This window comes from Scardinius erythrophthalmus (genome assembly GCF_964197995.2).
Source record: "Scardinius erythrophthalmus genome assembly, chromosome: 20".
Lineage (NCBI taxonomy): Eukaryota > Metazoa > Chordata > Actinopteri > Cypriniformes > Leuciscidae > Scardinius > Scardinius erythrophthalmus.
Window position 1 is genome coordinate 15,719,505 of NC_138240.1, and position 22,243 is coordinate 15,741,747.

At 40.5% G+C, this 22,243-nt stretch overlaps 1 protein-coding gene across 2 annotated transcripts in view; it reads right to left on the reverse strand.

Annotated features, from left to right (window-relative positions):
* Window positions 1-6,483: 6,483 nt before the first annotated feature.
* Window positions 6,484-22,243, reverse strand: part of tafa3b (TAFA chemokine like family member 3b) — a 105,307-nt gene continuing 89,547 nt past the window's right edge. For both annotated transcript variants that reach the window (XM_081349352.1, XM_081349353.1), the window contains exons 3-5: window positions 13,501-13,650; window positions 12,025-12,149; window positions 6,484-7,281 (exon numbers count right to left, since the gene is read on the reverse strand). In XM_081349352.1, the coding sequence (XP_081205478.1) occupies window positions 7,270-7,281; window positions 12,025-12,149; window positions 13,501-13,650 (287 nt within the window). In that variant the 3' untranslated portion in view covers window positions 6,484-7,269. The remainder of the gene's footprint in view (window positions 7,282-12,024; window positions 12,150-13,500; window positions 13,651-22,243) is intronic.

Here is a 22,243-nt window from a genome sequence, read left to right on the forward strand (position 1 = left end):
TGGCTCAAAACTATATGGTTCTGGATCTTGGTTTGATACCCAGTAAAATTCCTCTGACAATTCCTCAAAGTCAGCCATGATCACGAGTCACGTTCGCTACTAGCTAGTTAGTCACGTTTGTTTTGTTTACGGAACCATCAACAGGGCGTCTCGTGTGCTGCGCTAATCACTCCGCCCAAGTAGCTGTGCTCCTACGCCTAGTGAGAATATAGTTCCCAGTATTTATACGATTAAAAAATGGTCTCTGTCTCATATAGCCTTGTTATTTGTACACGCTGTGACTATACAGATCACAACATGTAAATAGGAAAATGTTTGCATTATTTTGTCACTTATTGGGATTAGTATGCTACCTTATCCATTTACATCCAGTCTTTGTGCTAAGCTAGGCTAGCGGTGGGTGCGTCAAATAACACTTACAGAACGCACAGAAATGAAAAAGGTATGTATGGACTTATCTAACTCTGGGGGATACTGTGAATAAGCTAAAGTCCCACAAAGTCGGAGTGTTCCTTTAAGTTTATAATATTGTTTTTTCATCTGGCATTGCTGAAAATTGTATCGCCAGTCATGATTAAATGAAAATTTTTATATAATAATGTGAGCAGAAAAATAAGAGGAAATATCATGTATTATGAATAACAAAATAATAAAAAATTAGAGGAAACTATATATTTTATGTATCTTCAATATGTTGTAGTAATTGAATTTTAAAGTCATTTTTTCTTATATTTTTAACCAAAATGTTTATTAACAAAACACACATTTTGCATTTACCCAAAATGTATTTTAAGATTGGAAATGTATTTTGTAAAATCTTTTGGTTTGGTTGTGTCTTTAGGTTTTAAATAAATACATGTTCAATTAAAAAAAAAAAAAAAAATTCTGTGCCATGCTGTTTACAACATATATAGCAAATATTTCAAAGATATTTTGGCCAAGGGCCATAACAGTCCTGCAGTGCAGCAGAAATGTAAGTAAAAAATGCTCTCACTATTTATTCAAATGTACTATTTATATGTGCGACATACTAATACATTTGAACATCAAACTATATAAATTAACATTAGTTATGATGTATTATAAACAAACATGAATTAACAATGAACACTGTAAATTAACATTAACCTAGATTGATTAATACTTTAAAAGATGCTGTTGGTCATTGTTAGTTCACGATTAACAAATGTTAACAAATGTTTTTTTCTGTAGTGCGACCAGTTTCCATTGATTTCTAATGCTGAGCTAATGATATTTTATATCCCCTTACCTTAAATTTAACCCTCACATTACCTTTCTGCATTATTTAGTATGTTTGTTACAACAATTTCCTTGTGAGGATTGTTGTTTGGCCATCATAATGTAGGTTATTTCAGGTTTTACTATCCTTGTGGAGCCATTCGGTCCCCACAATGTAGGCAAAACCTGAACCAAGGTACATTGTTTTCACCAGAGTATGACCCCAAAGAAAAAAAACGAAACAACATTCTTCCAGACCACGGTAGTACCAGATTTAGTACTACTATTAATGAATAATTAATGTTCACAAACATGTTAGTTTGATGGGGATGTTTGTGTCTAGTGGAATATGGAACAGTAGAATGACAGAGGGGTCAGATAAATGTTACGCCAACTGAATTATTAAGATCTGCTAGATTTAGCTTTGCAGCGTTTGCCTCCTCAAAAAGATCTTGGTGTCCTCTCACATTATTATGCTTCAGGGGCTTGTACCCACGAGCAGACAGAAGGATTTCTCCTCAGTATTACTTGATGTTTCTTTTATCCTTGTTGTCAGTGGCATACACCCAATTCACCTATTGGCTCGTCTCTGTTGTTCTGAACACCACAACCCTCTCGGGTCTCTGGAGGGAAGGACTCTTCTGTGAGCATGTTAAGAGCCAACTGCAGGTCACAAACATTTATCGTCACTGCGATTTTGGGCTGAAACCTTCCATTTCTGCTTCACTTGAAAAATGAATGTCCTTTCAGACTTCAGGATACTGTATGTGACAAACTCTTTCTCTCCCTCCCTCACACACATACATATAATTTGGTGTGTGTGTATGTGCTTGTGTGCTGGGAAATTGCTATTAATGCATCACAATTTAGCCGAACTGCATTAAAGCCCCAACCAGTGTTTTGGTGCAGAAGACAACATTTTCAATCTCTATCTAATCTTTCCTCCATTATTGTTCATCTGCCTGGCTGATATGAAAATAATGAGGAATTATGTGTTTTTATCAGCAAACAGTTATGTAGGGCATCCATGTTAAACTTCAGAATGGTGGGAGACACACTTACATGATACAGCCAGATAAAGCATGATTAGTATGCATTCATCTGCCTCTTTTTGCAGCTATGTGTGTGTAATGGTGATAATGCTAATTTATAATCTACAGATGTTTTTGATTATCTACCCACTTGTAATTATATGCTGATTTATTCAATAATATTTGCATTTTAAAAGTGAAACATAATATAAAAAGCATATTAATTTAGCTATCTCAAAAAGCAAGAATGCAGTTCTGAACATCACCATGGATGTGATTCGGCTTTAGATAATCAAAGCCCTGCTGAATTCAGATCAACAAAATAACTTTGAGTGTGATATTGCTTACAGTATAACAGTCCAATAAACAATAGGTAATATTACACAATGTTTTAGACACAGTAGGCCTATTTAAAGTTCCATGAAAATTGTTCCAAAGAAGTCAAAACTGAATTATCTAGCAACACACCGCTTTCCGACCAAGTAGTTACAGGAACTTTCACTTCTAAACAGTTCTATGAACTACTCTCCCCCAAACTCGGTTTTGCTGTTTGCGTTCGCACTGGCCAAGTGGCCATAGGAACTGGTAGGAGGGGTAAGGGAGTGACGCAAGCATGGTGACTTTTATTTTGACGGCGCAACAGACCTTTATTTTGGCGGCGCTGAGAACGCCAGAGCAAACAATGCTCATATTCTCTGTGTTTATTAGTTAGCGATCTGTCTAACAGTACTGTTTAATATGTTATTAGATAGAACTGTTATAGAAAGTAGACAGTATATGAAAAAAAGGTTATTAGCCTATGCCGTGTGGTTGATGTCCAGTATTGCTAGCTGAGCAGAAATACATAATCATGTTTGACTTGGTCCCCTCAAAGTTGCGTTGGATTTTCTCTTCAGCATAAAGGTTTAGAGACCCATCTATCACTGTTTTCCATGTTTGTATAGTTAGTTTCTGGAGTAAATATAGGCTATAATCTGTGTGTTTACAATATAGCTGTTTTAAAAATGGCGGTGCCGGTGTTCCGCGTACGTTCGGCCAATCAGCGTACACTAATGTCACGGGTATTTCCTATAGGCCTAGTGCTGGTTTAGACCTTTCTCTGAAGTAGGATTTAAATTAGTTCCTCCAAATGGAGTTCCTAGAACTAAAATCGTTCCTAGTTCCTGCGGTGCGAACACGCCGACATCCGGGTACTTTAGCCAATAGTTCTAGGGACTGTGAAAAGGTTCCTCCGGTCGGAAAGCGGCTAATGTTTAGTTCTGACCCAGTGTTTTTGAACGAATCGGTTTAGTGAATGATACAAAGACTCACTGATAATGACAGTTGCTTGGTTCGTCCGAGAACAAATCGGTTGACTAAATGACTCAATGACTTGTTCTTAAGGGCAGCAGCTTGTCTCCAGCAACTGGCATAACCTGCAGAGTCAGTAAAAATCGGGTACTCTTGGAACGCCTCTATACTATTATTGTATACTATTTTGCAAATGGCTGCAGGTAAACATATACTTCACCGACAGCATTAGCCTACATAATTTTTTTGCACACCCATCATACAGTGGTCACATCTCAGCACATTTATACATGCAACATGCTCACTTTCATACACGAATGCAATGTGCTTCATTCACACGCACAGTCAAGCAACTGTATGCAGGGCCGGTTCTAGACATTAGGAGGCCCTAGGCAAAATTCATGTTTGGAGGCCCCCCACCCCCAATAAAAAAACACTTGAAACAAAAATGATTCCTAACCTTTTTATTTATACAACATTTAATTTTAAAAGCAGTATATTTTTACTTACACAGTACATAAGTTTGGACACATTACTATTTTTAATGTTTTTGAAAGAAGTCTCTTATGCTCATCAAGCCTGGATTTATTTGATCAAAAATACAGAAAAATAATATAGTGAAAATAGTTAAAATTTAAAATAATGGTTTTCTATTTTACTATACTTTATATTTCTGTGATGCAAAGCTGAATTTAGTGCCACGTGATCATTCTGATTTATTATGTTAGAAATGGTGCTTAATATTTATTTTATAACCTGTGATACTTTTTTTCAGGATCTTTGATTATTAAAAAGTTGTTTTAAAAAAGTCTTCACTGTCACTTTTTATATATTTAACACATCCTTGCTGAATATTCCTGTTTTTTTTTCTCTGTATTTTTGATCAAATAAATGCAGGCTTGTAGAGCATAATAATAAACTTCTTTCAAAAACATTAAAAATAGTAATGGGTCCAGACTTTTACCGGTACTGTATGTACATATTAATCAAACTTTATCTAAGGTAATCTCTTTTTTGTTTAATGAAGATGTTATTGTTGTTGTTGTTATTTTGCTGTTTTATTCAATTTATTCACAGTTCCAGAATCCCACTTCAGTAGATGAGCATAAGTGATTTTATATTGCATTGCTACCTTAAATATGCTATACACAAATCAAGTGGAAGAGAAAGACACGATCGCTACTGAGCAGAAAAAAATATATAAAGTGATATTATTGGCGTAATGTCAGGAATCTAATCATCAGCAGAATTTAGAAGATAGACCCATAGATATGAGATCCTTTATTTGAAACATTTAAAAATGTTGTAGTGTGTTGGCTTTTTAACTTAGAATACAGACGTCTTGTCTTTTAATTGTGTAGCTTTTTTACTAGTCAGCTCCCGACGCGATGTTATTCATTGTACGCGCAAATTCAAAGCGTCGCGTCTTGGGCACGTTACGCTCGCGCTCTTTTAAACTCGTAATAAAGCGGTGAATGATTTTTCCAGAAATGACGCTGATCTACAGTACAAGTTTATATTTAGAATACATTGCAATCACTCCAAAATAGATGACGACAACTCACACACCTGCATTATGAGATGTGCTTCTTTGTGTGCTTATTAGGCTTTTGCCTCGCAGCACCTGATGGATGCGTTCTTTACACATACTTTCAGAAGCCGGCACCCGCTTTGTAACGGACACATTAATTGGTTTAACTGTAGTAATGTAACAGTCTATGGTTAAGATAAACATCGTCACTATTTTTTAGTTAATAAATAAATATTGAAATAAATTGTAGATAGGACATTTGTACATTTTTTTTTTTTTTTTTTTTTTTGTCCCTCTGTCTGGGCCCCATCCCGCCAATCGGGCCCTAGGCACGTGCCTAGTTTGCCTTTGCGTTAATCCGGCTCTGACTGTATGACGATTCTCCCCCCTTTCTCTCTTGTCTTCTTTCTTTCTTATTTATTCATATAGCTCATATTTTATTTTCGTCAGTGCTGTCAGAGTGTGTATGGTATCTCTCCTGGCCTTTTCCCTCTGCCGTCAGACTTCATTAAATCTGCAAGTTGTATTTGCATAAGCGACACCAAGTCTCAACACCTACATCCCAGGGTGACGTGTAATTTCCTGGTGTGTGCGAGTGAGAGATAGACAGTACAGTGGCAGCGTCTGACAATATATGCGTGCAGCTTTGTTCACCTGTTTGTATTTTGCCAGATTCCTACTGATTCAAGGTAGCCCAACCATCCCATATGCTTTAGAAGTGAGCTGCGCCTATTATTATTCCACAGTGTTCCTGTTGGAATTTTAAAACTCACAGTCTCGCTGTTATGCGGGGGGATTTCTGCTGCGGTGAGCTTCAGTGTACGTGCGCCTGTGGGTTTGTGTTTCATGATATCATGTATTATGATATCAGCATGCATCTCCATACACGGCCTATGCATCATTTCACTTTCAAATATCTATCTTTACGCCTCTCTCTATGCTGCCATTGTGGTTGGTATTTCAGAATTTTTATTTTGGGTTAATTTCTCTAATCTCTTGATGACATGCGCAAAAACGTTCTCAGGATTTCCTCGAAGCTAAATTGCATGTGCATTGAACAGATTCAAGCACTCGATTAGACAAATACAAAATGCAATTTGTTGTCAGAAAGGCAAAGACAGAGAGAGCATAATGTTTACACTGCAAATAATTATTTTAGTTCTTTTTGAAACATGAGGGTGTGCATTTGGAGTGACTGCAGTTTTGTCTTCAGGCGTAAAGGTCAGAAAACAAAAAAAAATATATATATATAATGCTGATTATGTTATTTTCCTGTGTATCAGTACCAGTGGAGGAGAAGTGAATAAATAAATCATGTTATTTGTGGCACAATAAACCATTAGGTTTCACTAGCTTGCAGCCTCTGAAATCAGTATGGAGAACAAATATTTTCAACATTTTTAATTATTGAATATAATACTGACACATGTACTCAATAGCAGTTACCAGGCTGGATAAAAACATTGATAATAAAAATGATAACCTTAATAAACTTTATTCTGCTTGTTTTGAGAATAACACTTTGATCTTTTACACTTTTACATGTTCTAGAATATACTGGTACATCTATTCTGTTATTTCAGACTGTGGGGCTGAAAAGCTTTAATTTAGAAACAAACAATATACAGAAGTCCGTTAGAGGTCCAGATCGATTTTACATGTTTAAATGCTGTTTCAAAGATTCCGCATGGAATGATTGGACCTTCTGATTAGGTAGCGCAGGAATGATCATGGAACTTTGGGAAGAATTGAAGGGCAAGGAAGGAGAGCATGTTGCTGAAAAGCTTAAACTCCATTGGGTTGCACTGGTGTAGATGATCCAAACATCTTTTGTATAAAACAAAAACAAAAACAAAAAAACAACTGCATACGTACATCGAGACCCCCCAGCCAATACATTCCAGCAGCTATAGATCCACACCCAGAAGATCAAGCGTCCGGAAGGCCAGGGGGTCCATTGAGGAGGACACATTAACTTTTTAGGATGGTCCTAATGTTTATGGTGGATATATTTCTGGAGATCAGTCTGTTCCTCAGACGTTTTGATTTCAAATAATCTTCGTATGACTAATACTGATCGATCCTGTTAGCTGAAGCTCAATGGTGTCTATAGTTAGTCTTCACTTTCAGCACTTTTGTCCCATTAAGTTGGGTCCGATGGTTCCATGGAGCGTAGAACTATCGGGTCACCTGAAATAGAGAACGAGAAAGAATTTAGGTTTGACACTTTGGTGTTTTCCCATTAGACACACCCGCACCTTTGTTTACCAGCACATCTGACTCCAATAACCCTATAAAATATGAATCATTATGAACTATACTGCCCTATTTTGTACAGAGGAAGAAGTCGTCTGATTCTCCGTCTCTGTTAGTACAGATTTAATTAATGCTTGACATTTATCTGCGCTGACTTGTTGTCCTGGCTGCTGATGGGCATGGTCCGCTGGAGCAGTGGGTGAAACAGTTGGCGCCCAAGCAAACTCATTCATTTAGAGCCTGGCACCTTGCCTTCCAAGTTGGCACAGAGGGACGACTGAAGAGAGTGCCATGGCACAATGCCCGATACTTGATCCACCCTCTCACTCTTCCTCTTTCTGTCCTGGTGTCTCTTTCAGATTTGCCAAGTTTTATGTTGCGAGAGGTGTGCTGGCATAGAACGAGCAGTTACCATGCTGATCAATCATTTTAAACATCCATAATTGATCAAAGCAACTCTTCTGTTCTCCTCTCTTATATTTTCACAGACCTATAAAATTATTTATAAAGTAAATAAAGAAGACAATATAAGACAATATACGTGCTGTAATATAAATTGAATTTGGTGGTTTTCGGCTTGTTGCTATGCAGTTAGGGTGTTCAGTTAGGGTGTTCTGGGTGTTTGTCACTAGGTGCTTGCTTGCGCACCTAAGCCAAAAGAGACAAAATATTTTTTTTGCACAGATTATTGTAAGCAGGAACTACTAACAATAAGGTTTGATCCAGATTTTGTCTACATTGTGGGACCAAAATCTACCCATAGAGAAAGAGTGTGTGTGTGTGTGTGTGTGTGTGTGTGTGTGTGTGTGTGTGTGTGTGTGTGAGAGAGAGAGAGAGAGAGAGAGAGAGAGAGAGAGAGAGAGAGAGAGAGAGAGAGAGAGAGAGAGAGAGAGAGAGAGAGAGAGAGAGAGAGAGAGAGAGAGAGAGAGAGAGAGAGAGAGAGATATGACAGAGGGCTATGTGTGTGGATGGTCCAAATTCACATGAATACACTGTGATGAAATATGGATCAGTCTTATGTGTGTGTGTTTTATAAGAGGTATGGAGGCACACAATAGCTTATCAGTCTTTGATCAAACCAGACCCTCTCCTTCACTTCTGTTCTCCTCCCCTGTTTTATTTTTTGCCATGAAAAAAAAATTAAATCACCATTACTCTCTTTTTTGAGGTAATGTATGAAAACGTCTCCATGTGTTGTTCACAACTTTGAAAAAAAATCAAGAGACTAAGGAAGTCTAGAGAATTTATTTCTGTTGAAACTTTTAATTGGAGAAGTTTTCAGTATTTCTAACTGCAGAGTATGAAAAATACATAGGCCTCTTCTAGCATTTAATATATTCATTATAATAATAATAATTGTAGTTGTGTGTGCATAATTTGATTGCCAGTCCCAGATACTTCCTCTCCAGCAGAGTCCAAAATAACTTTCTGTCACACCAATTTCAGGTGAAGTGACACAATCTACCATAAATAAATATGACGACTACCATAATTTCTGGCTCTAATATATATATATATATATATATATATATATATATATATATATATATATATATATATATATATATATAGGTATTCTGGTATTCCTAAGGTTTTCGCATTTTCCGCTTGGCAAGAGTTCGTTTTACCCTGATCTTCAGTGACTATAAAGATCACAATAAATCTTGAAATCATGTCTTCTGGTCACTTCATTTTATTTACTGCTTTGTTCTGCCTTTGACTTTTTCTGTTGAGAAGAGTCTGAGTCAGTCACTTCACATCTGTCACTCATAACATAAGTGCTTGTGTGTTTGTTGCTTAGCTTGTCTCTCTCTTTCTTTGTCTCTGTCTCTCTTTGTCAAGATTCAAGAAGTTTTATTGGCAGGATAAAAAAGGGGTTGTCTCTCTTTCTCTGTTTTGTTCTTCTTTTTTTTTTCCTAAATCAGGCTCTACTGTGTTTGATGTCAGTTCCAACAAACTTCAGGCTCTCTCCACATGAACTCCTAAGGTATGGTACAGAGCGTGTTCACAACAAGAAGAATTAGGTCACTGAGAGAAAGAAAGACAGAGGCTTTGTTCCAAAATCTAGTGAGTTGCCTACCTAGACAATATTTTAAATACTACCAAACACCTTCTTTTAGCCACATTATAAGGCATCATTGCTTGAATTTTTCACAGAGAGGGCAATCAATGCAAAAACACTGTAACAAGCCGAGTGAAAAAAAAAAAAAAAAAAGATGATGAACAAAGTGAGATAATGTCAATTATCAGTTCTAATCAGGGTCGTCATGCACTAAGTATTTTTAAAGAGCGCACCACTTGGAGGGAGGGGCATACATTATTAACGCATTTACTGGCGCTATTCCAAATTATTAGGAATATTAGGACCAGGCCCAGATTAAGAATCCAGAAGCCCCTGGGCACAATGTCTTGTAGGGCCCCCCACCCCACCCACACAATCAAGCTTTTGAATTTCAAAATTCGATTCAGCGCGGGGTTATTTGAAGAACGCACAGGGGTGGGTTGTTACGTCAATGCTTTCCACACCTGCGCTTGACCAATTATATAATTCTATTTAAATGAATACAAATATCAGCATGCTTTTTGTTGGTGGTTATACATGGTGTCATTATCTGAAATGTAAAGAAAATTCTTCCCCTTGCTTGGGCCCCAAGTGCGCATGGGCCCCTGGGCCCGTGCCCATAATGCCCATTGGGTAATCTGGGCTTGATTAGGACTATAAGTCCTGCATCGACCTTCCTTGTATTCTGTAGCTTATAGATATTAATTAAATTAAAGCATTAAGCACTGACACCGCAGGGCAAACTGCACATTATCTCGGCGTTGTACAGAGCTTTTGTGAACCAGAGGCTGTTCCTTGAAGTCCTGCAAACCTAATGTCTTCCATTTCCTAGCGCACTACGCTTTGTCATTGGCTGATAAGTCATTTTTAACAGAAGACTAAAAATATATTTTTTTTGTAGAATTTTGGATGAATTCCCCCAACTACCTGCAGCTGCACCCGGAAAATCGATGGTTCTGCACGAATCGCCTAGTGCCAGGCTATGGCTTCAAAACTAAGAAATTAGTTGGGGCATTGTTCATTTTCTACCAACAATATTCTAAGATTAAAGTAACCTTTATAGTTACCTACACAATGTGTAGAATATGATACCAATTAAACATGTTATCAAATTAGGCTATTTAAAAGGATTATTGTGGCATCCATAGACATCAGTGTATACTTTACAAACTATGATTGTTGTTTGCAAGTAGGCTACTTCTGTGTATTTAAATGTCAGACAGAAACATAAAATAAACATTATATGGTTGAAAACACGGAACAGTTGTCATATATATGATGAGCGCTGCCAACTAGCCTTGGTGCCAGCCCGAACCCCGCCCACAACATTTTTTGGTCGGGAAGTTCGGTCTGGACTCGATCCGTTGAGGAGTAATTATGCTCGGCTCCCAGAAGGCCGAGCCAATCAAATTGCCAGGGCGGGCTTTAATCGATGATGGACAGATGATCTGCGGTTACGTAATCACCCACGTCATCAAAGAGCGGTTGGGTTGAATTAGTTTACAACAAAGATGACTGCCGCTGGAGAATTGAGATTTCACGAGTTCACACTGACAAATAAGTCAGATAGAATAAATGCGTATATGAGATTTAACGAGCTCACACAAATAAGTCAGATAGAATAAATGCGTAGGCTATATGATGTGCTGTCCGAGGAGAGGGCTGTGGGCTCGGTAGCCATACTCCCCCCGTGTTCCTGGTTGTGAGAGGACAAGCCAAGACAAGAGTGAGGATTCGGGGTGGTGGAGGGATGCTGAAAAACTGTCAAGGAGTGTTAGGTAAGTTGACAGAGTGAATATGCTTCCTCATGCTGATAGATAGGGTAACGTTAGACATGGTATTGTTTGATGACAAGTTGATATTGGATTGATTATTTGTACGTGCTCCTCCCGAACTTTGTTTATGAAACGTCATGTGTAGATTCCTCCATTGCGTCTGTTATAGAAGATATCCACAGCGCATTCATTTTAAAAGAGGAACAGAGAGCCGCAACATTTAGTTGGTTGAAAATATGAATGAAGAACATGCGTCATTTACTCCGTTGCTCTGATTGGTTGTAGGTCTATCCAATTGAGTGCAGAGTTTTTTTTTTTTTCTGGTTCGGTTGAGACACACCCCATAATCACAGCCCTATGAAGCAGTATCAGACTCACATTCTGACTAAAATATGAGTATGACGAAGTCAGGCTAGCTGCCAACCAAAGCGCAAACGCAATTTGAATTTAGCAGATGATGACATGATGCATTGAACATTCTAATCACACCGGTGTGAAAGTACGTCTCAAAGTCTTTATTATCAAATGTAAAAATATAAATTTTTTGGCTTCTGGAAGCTGCATTCAAAAACCTGATGGGGCATGTGCTTCTGATTCTAATATTTGTGTGTGATATGTATTTTATGCTGGAGTGTTGCAGTATTAGCTTAGCAATATGCTAATGGCAAAAATTTTATCTAATAAAATCAATCTCTTGTGCGTTTTCTGTTTATTCATTAAGAAATGGGAGTTTAAATGACCCTGACAGCTTTCAAAGTCATGGCATCCTCAGGCCAAAAGGACAGTCCTCATGTTTTGAAGTGTATGTGCATGTATGTATGTGCGTGTGTGTATACTAACCTTGGTGGTCTTCACCTTGTTGCCTGTGCTGCAGCTCCAGCCTGTGAGGTCGGGCAGGACTTTACACTCCTCACCATCCACACACGGCTGCATCTGACACCACCACTTCTGAGCTACTATAGATGCTACACACACACACACATCACAGGGAACATGGACAAGACCACTTAGGTTAGTACATACAGTACAGACACAGTCACTTCCAGTGAGTATAGGGGTCATATCATGGAATGGGGGGAAAACAAATCAGGCAAAATGTTGTGCTGTTCCTGGCTGGGGTGTAGCACATACAACTCTGCATTCATTTTGAAGAAACCCATCATTACAAATGTATAGGTCCCAAACCAACTCAGTGTGGATTGTTTTGTAAATTTGTCACAATGTAGTGCAGGCTTTGCAAAGTAACTGCCTTATTTCATATGCACAAAGGTTAGCCAATCATAAAAGAGGACATTAGAGGTCATAGCAAAAGCAGCCTGTTAATTTCGTATGGTTGGAGAAAGGGTGGAAAATTGACCTGAAAAACTAAATTACTAGTGCTGTCGATTTAACATGTTAATTTAGAACACTTAATTAAAAAACAGTAATGAATTTAATCATGCTCCCTGACACGTACTGTACACTACTACAAAAGTCAGACTTACAGAGAGCAGGCAGTACAGAATGAGTACTTAAATGGGATGTGACAGGACAGCAGGGGTCCCGAAATGCATTTTTGAAAGTTGAACTGTTTGGCACATCATCTTAAAAAACGTGCCAATTATAATGCAAGATGTGACACAACAACCGTCTAGTAATTAATTATAATTAATTCCATTAAAATTCAAGCCCCATAAATTAAGACCTTGACTTAAGCTAAGTGGACTCCAGGGAAAGACATAAAATGAAAAAAGAAAAAGGAAAATAGGATATGACCCTTTTAAACACAGTGGATCATGGATCAGCTCAGGAGCAAGAAAATGGCAAACAGATGAGGAGTTATTTGAGATGATTCAGAGAGAAAGAATGAAGCATGAGATGGGGAGAAACTTGGCTTATTTGACATTTCCTCTCACGCAGAGCGCTGTGTGTAGAGACACTTGAGCTATTTTTTCCTGAGCTTACAGTCAGGCAAAATAAGATAACGATCGATTTCTCTGTCAAGTGGACAGTGTTGACACAATATTAAATGAAACAGCCAGACAGCTGAGGGAGACAAAGAGACCGAAAGACAGAGAATGAGAGGAAAAGAGACGGGGGAAAAAGAGTGAAAGATGCAGGGCGCAATTGCATCTTTATCATCATATAGGGGCGAATTTGCTAGTTGCACCAACATTCCAGTTCATCCAGACATTGAATGCACTAAAGCTCTGTCAATGAGTATTTCAATTTAGTCGTTATTCATTTTAAGCACAAACACTATTTGTGAATTAGGCTATTATTAAAACCCAGTGCCATTTGCCTGAATAGAATTGAAATGATCTGAAGATGTTTTACCATCCACACAGGAGGGTGCAGCCCTTGTCGTTCCAGCGACTTGTCCCGGGAAGCAGGAACACTTAACCGTCTGTGATCGCTCCTCAATCTTATTTCTGTTACAGCAGCGGTGGGCTGCAATCACCTCACATGTGCCAGCCTTCACGTGCACTGCAACAAAGAACACACACGCACATTTCATAAGAATATTTGTCTCTGAATGACATTGCAGTCAGCATCTCATTTAAACAGGCACACCACAGTCTGTTCCCATGCTATAGGTATGTTTTATGCAATATTTATAGTTCAGCCGTCAATCAATTAATTGTATACATAAATAATTTAAATATATTTTAATTTTAATTCGTCATGTAATTAATTTGACATTTTACTTTTAAATCGAATTAATTACGTGAAACACATTTTATTTTAATTATATTTACATTAATAACATAAAAAAATAATTTCATGGATTTTTTACATATTTTTTGAATGACATATTTGGCTGTATCATCTTTTCTCAATGTTTTTTAGTATCTCAGTGCCATGTTTTTTTTTTTTTATCTCAGTAACACTTTGTTAACATTAGTTAATGTATTAACTAACATGAACTAACAATGAACAATATTTTTTTACAGTATTTATTAATCTTTGTTAATGTTAGTTCATAAAAATCCAGCTGTTCATTTGTTCATGTTAGTTCACTGTTAACAAACACAACATTTGATTTTAATGATGTATTAGTAAATGTTAAAATTAACATTAAATAAGATTAATAAATGAAAGTTCATTCTTAGTTCATGTTAACTATAGAAGTTTACTAATGTTTACTAATGAAACCTTATTGTAAAGTGTTAAAGTAACTTAAATGGCTGTTGTAAGAACATTGTTATTATGGAATTTACATACAGGTCAGGGGGCATGATTAATTGCACACATTATGTGTTCTGTTATTTTTCATATATATTTAATTGTACTAAATTGAAAAGTTAAAATGATAGCAATAATTTATAGCTATTTTTTTAGCAATACTTTAACCTACTCAAATAATCTTGGTCTGTTTTTCTTATGCAGGAAACATACACAAGCTTCCCGGTATTTTTTGCGAACTTTAATTAAAGCTCTAAGGGGCACAGAGATGAAAAGAAGACATAACCAAAAAATGTATAACAGAACTGCTCTGGGTGCCCGACGGCTACTTGCTAGGCCATCAAAATGATTGAAATTCTAACAGAGATCTTCACCATCTCACTATCTCAATATCACATCAATGAAAAGTGTTTTTCTCTTTCCGAGTGTTTGAAATTTGTAGACATGCCTTTGAAACGTTAAAGCTGAAATTGCAAAGCAGAAAAACACAGAGTTCTATTAGAGAAAGGCGAAAAATGCTGATAATGAGTAAAAAACAAATGTCTGAATTCATTTTTTCCAAAGATCTCTCCTGATCTTTCTCAATCCACCCACCTTGTCTGGAGCATTCAAAACAGTTTATTGTGGATCAGTACAGCTTAGTGGGTTTCACCTTAAAAAAACACCAAAGGCTTCAGATGAAATTTAGCCTGAGCTATTGAACATGCCCCTTAATGTTTGGAGTGGTCTTAGCATCAGCCATCATGTTTACAAGGGGATACTCTTCTAACTGTCAGGTAGTATAAAGCTTCTGATCCCTGTTTGTGGAGGGAGTTTTAGTACAGAGACAGTTATGCGGACTTGCACACAGATCGATACTGCAGCTTGGGGGTGCTTTTTTTAATAGCGCCCAAAATAAAACCTCTAAATCTGTGCTGGACCTTCTATTCCAAATCTCACTTGCTCGTTCCAGATTTATTGGCCATAAAAGCAAGTTGTGCCTTAGTTTTTGGCTTTAGTTTCTAAGAAAAACGAAACAGCCATGTTCTAAAGCAAGCTGTTTGTTCCAGTCAAATCATATGTAGGTTTTGGATATGAATAACATGACATGATAGTTCTGCTGCTGCACTTCCTCTATAACTAATAATAGAGATACAGGACAGACAAATGCAGAGAGACGCAAATTAGTGTACAAGCAAAGGCCTATTCACAACAAGTCCAAATATTTGATGACATTTTAAGCAAAACATTAGTGTCCGGTTTCACAGACAGGGCTTAGATTAAGCCAGGATTAAGCCTTAGTTCAATTAGGGCTTTTAAGTAGCTTTTATAAACGTGCTTTAACACGTGTTGGCATCTTGAGACAAAACAATGGCACTGGCATATTTTAAGATTTGTCAGGGCAAGTTGCTTTTATTTAAAACAGCTAAAACATTTTAGGCTGGGACTAGACTTAAGCCACGTCTATGATATCTGGGGTAGTAAGAGAATTACACAGTGGAAAAAAACATTTTTCTCATTTTAGTGCAGTGAAGCTTTGTAAACATAAACAAGATTTGCAAAATTGGGTATAATAAGACTATATAAAAACAATATTTCTTTAAAGTAAGTTTATTGTTCCTACCCCATTGAAAAGGTTTCTTTAGCTAAAAGCAAATACATCTCAAATATTTTTTTTTAATTTACTTTAAAAAAATGAAGTACAAAATAGATCAACTTACTTTAAGATATATTGTATAAAACAAGGATATATGTCTTCATATCTTATGCATTTTTGTGTCTTGTTTTCAGGATGTTTATATATATTTTTCTAGAAAACAAGTAAAAAATACTGATTAAGTATATGTATATATATATTGTACATAAATTCTGAACTATACTTTTGTGTAATTTAATTGTATCAGACTTGGTGTGAAAAGACCTTAACCAACAGTAGAGCATGAGGAACAGTCTAAGCAATGGAACCACTGTGTAAAGGACTAAGATGAACCAACCAATATGATCAAATGTTACATAAGTGTTAGAATGGAATGACCTTTATCTAGTTGAAACATGAAAGTGCTGGAATGGAATATCCTTCAGATCAGAGCATGCTTTATGTTGCTTTAAGGAATGGCTCTGTCCTTCAGTGGATGGGCAGCACAGGGTGAAAGAGCCAATCAATTCAATCTCTGCACACATTACCTCACACCAGATTAATCCATCCTGACTGGGTCAAAACAGGGGCTGACGCTGCTGGTCAACAGTCTGTGCTGTGTGTGTGTGCACAAAATGTGAAAATGTCAAACGTCCCGAGAGATCGACTTCTCAGCTGAGAAACGGCTCTTTCAACCATATTCTTTCTCATCATGCATCTCACTATCTGCAGTGACAGGGCATTTCATTTCTGTGTTCCCAGCATGATGGGATTCCACAATATGGCCCCTGAAGGTTTGAACGAGGGTGTTGTTCTCTCTCTCTCTCTCACACACACACACTGACATACAGTGCCTGAGAGGAGTTTGGGTCAGGGGTCTGAGAGCTTGTGTTTGTCCTAGGGGAGTTTTGTTTCTTTATTTCTTTCTTTCTCTTATTTCTTTCTTTCTCTTCATTTCTCACTTTCTCACCTCCCACTATCTCTTTCTTCTCCGTCTCTCTGGTCCTGGTCCTGTTTTTTTTTTTTTTTCATTTCTATCTGTCCCGCAAAATCTATCTATCTATCTATCTATCTATCTATCTATCTATCTATCTATCTATCTATCTATCTATCTATCTATCTATCTATCTATCTATCTATCTATCTATCTATCTATCTATCTATCTATTTATCTATCTATCTATCTATCTATCTATCTATCTATCTATCTATCTATCTATCTATCTATCTATCTATCTATCTATCTATCTATCTATCTATCTATCTATCTATCTATCTATCTATCTATCATTTAATTATTTATGAATAGACATATTTAATTAAAAATGTTCACGTTCAATTTGGAATCTATTTTGTAGTGAGTTATTTTCTCTTTCAGTGGCGGATTCTGTGAGGTCTCCCCTCTGCCTGTTTTAATACCAACTTATCAAACTCCGCTGATTGAAATGTCAAGGTGTAAATATTGTGAGTGTTGGATCCTCTCAGAAGGGTGAATTTTATTACTGAGTCATTACAGAGTGAAAACCTTCAATTCGTGTGGGAAACGTTGCACAGCTCAAAGGGAGTGCAGCCGAAATCAGCTGTAAATGCCAAATGCAAATATTTGTGTAATCGGAATGAGAGGGCGATGGCTTTCCTGTATCGTGGGACCACAAGACAGCGGGGAGACAGGCTTGATGCATCAGAAATCATCAGGATGGAAAGAAAAAGATTTGTATTCTGCACCTTACTAGCCACAAGAGAAGCTGTTAATTGCTCAGTATGTTAATGATATCTTCATGGTGTTTGGCGGCTTTACTTAGACAGCTCACTTAGTTTCCAGAAACTCTGTCTATCTTGGGCTCTGACATTTTTTTTTAACAAAACATGAATATGTCAACATTAATTTTCTCTATTTCCTGATTTTGAATATACAAAGTTCTGTCATGAAACTCTAGATTGCACAGTTGATGGGTCCTTAACTCCATCTGCTTACAATCACATCATTATCTATAGGGCACAGCTGATTGGTTCCTGCTGTATCGAACGGTAACTTCGTATTGCGTAGCTATACGCAGTGGGGAAACTCCTTTCCTCAGTTTTACTGAAGCTTATATGTAAAACGCATTTGCAGCTGCACAGCTAGCACATTGAGCGTCTGGCTCGCTCATAGGCTGTGCTGCAGCAACTGCACATTCAATGGCGCGGGCGCCTCTGACGCGCTACCAATGAGCTGGCCCTACGTCAGAGCGCCCCATAGGGGCGTGGCCTTAGCCTATATCAGTCCCCTGAATTCGCCATTATAGATCTTACTCCTTCAGCGACAACTGCACATCTCTGACTGTATTCTACTGGGCTTCGCCGTTTGAACAAGCCCTTCAGCTGAGCGAGCAGCAAATTCAGCGGACTACGCCTCTCAGCCGTTTTCCCCCTGACGCCGTCTCACCTGTGGCTATCCGGTGACGACACAATATCCTTTTTCAAAACTAAATTGTGATTACTATGCCTCGTTCATCATGCGCCACGTGCGGAGTCAAGCTGCACGAGGCCGATGGACACGCGAGCTGCATTTCATGCCTGGGGATTAACCACACGGAAAATGCACTCTCTACCAGCGGATGTGAGGCCTGCGAAAGCATGCCGATCTCCGTACTCCGAACCATGGCTAGCTGTCTCCCGAGACGGCAAAGCCACTTCACCCGCACTTCCCTTTCTGGCCCTACTTCAGCCGAGAAAGAAGAAGCGACGCAGCCATTCTACCACCAGGACAAACTCCGACGCCAAAATGCTTCGGATCCTGACGAAGGCCGTCGCGGACCTCAAGCTCGAGTGGGCCTCGCCCGAGGAACCCCCTCGTAGCCGGCTGGATGGCTGGTTTCTCTAGGGGCGCCAGCAGGCCCCTCGTCACAAGCCCACGCCATTTTTTCCGGAGATACACGAGGAGCTGACCAAGGCGTGGCGTGCACCTTATTCAACACGTGTGGGATCTTTGGTTTCCGCAACGCTCTCTTCAGTGGACTGCGCAGCGGAAAAAGGATATGAGTCATTGCCGCCCCTCGAGGAGGCCAAGGCCATCTGTGTCCGAGCACAGCTGCTAGCTGGCGAGCTAGAGCTGTTCATCCGAATAAGCCCTGCCGAACTACCTCAACCCTCGCTGGACGCGCGTATTCCGCCTCCGGTCAGGCTGCATCGGCCCTGCACAAGATGGCGGTGCTTCAAGTGTACCAGGCCAAACTCCTCCAGTCTATGGATGAGGCTGGCCTGGACCCCGAGGCCTTCCGAGATCTCAGGAGTGCCACGGACTTGTCTTTCCGTGCCACCAAGGCCACTGCATAGGTGATCGGTAATAACATGGCGAGTTTGGTCGTGCTAGAGCACCACCTCTGGCTTAATCTTACAGAGATAAAGGACACGGACAAGACAAAGTTCCTTGACGCTCCTGTAACCAGCTCCGGCCTCTTCGGCCCGGCGGTGAAGGGGTTCTCCGAGCGCTACACCGAGGCACAGAGGGCGTCCCAGGCCATGCGACACTTCTTGCCGAAGCGCTCGAGTTCGGCGTCCAGTAAGCCCAAGCCAGCATCTTTACCTCACCCACCCAGGCCGGCGAAGCAGGTCTCCCAGCCCGCCCTGCGGCTGATACCTTCCGCCAGCCACGGTCAGCTAAACGCTTCCCGATGCCCCGGCGCCAAGGCCCGCGTCCCAGCATTGTGATTGACCCGGTGCCACCGAAGTCGTCCTAACAACAGGGACGAAGAGAGAGGGATCGTGTCTCGCATTTGCCGGACCACCCTCGAAAAAACCTGCAAAACTTCCCACAGCTCCCTGTTCAGTTCAGGCGGCTGGGGATTTTATTATTGTAAAAAAGCCAGCAGCAATGAGCGCGCTTCTACAAACAAACGCCGTTTTCACGGCGACCCAAATAAAGCACAAAAAGAGTATGTTACACAATTACAACTCACGGGTTCATGGTCCCCCTACACTAGGTGGCCCCTTCCCTGTTGTATCACTGACTTTCCCCCAGGCGAAAGCTTGTACAGTCAGTCCAACACTCAGTATGTGCACAAATCACAATGTAAGGGTATTAGGTCCCCATATGTTGGGCGACCCGTCCCAATCAGTGTGTCAAGCCGTTGGGTGACGGGTGACGGGTGATGGCCTGGCAAGCCATCCCTGATGTGCCAAGTTGGGTCATAAACACTATAAAGCGAGGCTACTCGCTCCAATTCGCTCGCAGACCCCCTCAGTGAGAAGCGGCGTGGGTCACGTGCTTCGCGCAGAAGTGTAGAATTTATTAGCAAAAGGGGCGATAGAGCTAGTCCCCCCTGCGCTAGAGCACTCAGGGTTCTTCAGCCGCTATTTTCTAATTCCGAAAAAAGACGGTGGTCTCAGACCCATACTAAATTTGAGACGTTTGAACAAAGCTCTCATGAGACGGCCGTTCAAAATGTTGACTATCAAACACATCCTCGCGCAAATTCGCCCGGGGGACTGGTTTGTCACGATGGATCTGAAAGATGCATACTTTCATATTCAGATAAACCCTCATCACAGGCCATTCTTGAGATTCGCCTTCAAGGGTCAAGCCTATCAATACGGCCTATCAAGCCTATCAATATCATTCGGCCTATCGTTGGCACCCCGTACATTCACGAAGTGTATGGATGCAGCGCTCTCTCCCCTGAGACATCAGGGAGTGCCGTGCTGAATTATCTCGACGACTGGCTGGTGCTGGCACAGTCGAGAAACGAGCTATTAGCTCACAGAGATTTGATTCTCGGCCATTTGGAATGCCTGGGTCTCACAATCAATATTTCCAAGAGCAAACTAACCCCCAGCCAGAGCGTGGTCTTTCTGGGCACAGTTTTAGACTCGGTGACGATGACAGCGCGGCTCACACGAGAGCGCGCGCTTTCGGTGCAGGCGCTAGCAGCATCGTTCAGAGCACGCGAGTGCGCACCCCTGAAAACGTTTCAGAGACTTCTCGGTCTCATCGCAGCGGCATTGTCAGTACTTCCCATGGGATTATGCGCCCTCTGCAGCACTGGCTGAAACGCCGGGTGCCAACCCATGCATGGCAGTCAGGCAGCCTTCATGTCATTGTGAATCAAGATTGTGTAAGAGCACTAATTCCCTGGTGGGCTCAGGACTGGTACCTCAAGGGTGTGCCCATGGGTGTGGTTTCCAGGGAAAGCCTGCCTCCGGCCTCTGGTCGAGCACGGGGCAGAGCTTACATATCAACTGTCTGGAAATGAAGGCGGTTGGTTTAGCCCTCAAAGCATTTCTGTCAAACCTAAGAGGTCAGCATGTTTTAGTCCGCACAGACAACATGTCAGTGGTGGCTTACATAAATCGCCAAGGGGGCATCAGATCAGGCAATCTGTATGCCATGGCGAGGGATCTCCTTATATGGACACAGACCAATTTGAGCTCTCTGAGAGCAACGCATATCCCTGGCGCTCAGAATCTGGGGGCGGATATGCTCTCACGGGGCAACACTCACCTAGGCGAGTGGTCCCTAAACTCACAGACGGTCAGTCTGATATGGAGTGTGTTCGGGGAAGCCGAAATCAACCTTTTCGCCTCGAGATCCAACACCCACTGCGCAGTGTTTTTCTCGAAGAACAGGGATGCGCTGGCCCATCACTGGCCCAGCCGCCCTCTTTATGCTTTTCCCCCAGTCTCGATGATTCCACAAGTCATCAAACGGGTCAGGGAGAATGGATGCCCAGTCCTTCTGGTGGTCCAGGACATGGTTCCCAGAGCTGATTCAGTTATCAGACACAGCCCCGTGGCCGGTTCTGATGAGGAAAGACCTCCTCTCTCAGGCCAACGGGACGATATGGCATCCTCGACCTGACTCCATGTATGATAAACGGATACCCGGGGACCTTCCTGAGAAGGTCTTGAGCACTATATCGGAAGCTAGGGCCCCGTCTACTCGGCGCCTATATACTTTGAAGTGGTCAGGTTTTTCCAGCTGGTGCTTGAAAAATAAGTTTGACCCAGAATCCTGTGAGGTATCTGTGGTGCTCTCCTTCCTGCAGGAGCTGTTGGACGTGGACCGTTCCCCGTCCACGCTCAAAGTGTATGTGGCAGCGATTGCAGCGCATCATGCTCTGGTGGCTGACCAATCAATAGGGAGGAATGATCTAGTGGTACGGTTTTTGAGGGGAGCTAGGAGGATTCACCCCTCCAGACCTCCTTCGGTACCCTCTTGGGACCTATCCGTGGTCCTGGGGGCCTTGAAGGGCCCGCCCTTTGAACCGCTCCAGTCGGTTGGTCTAAAACCTCTCTCGCTAA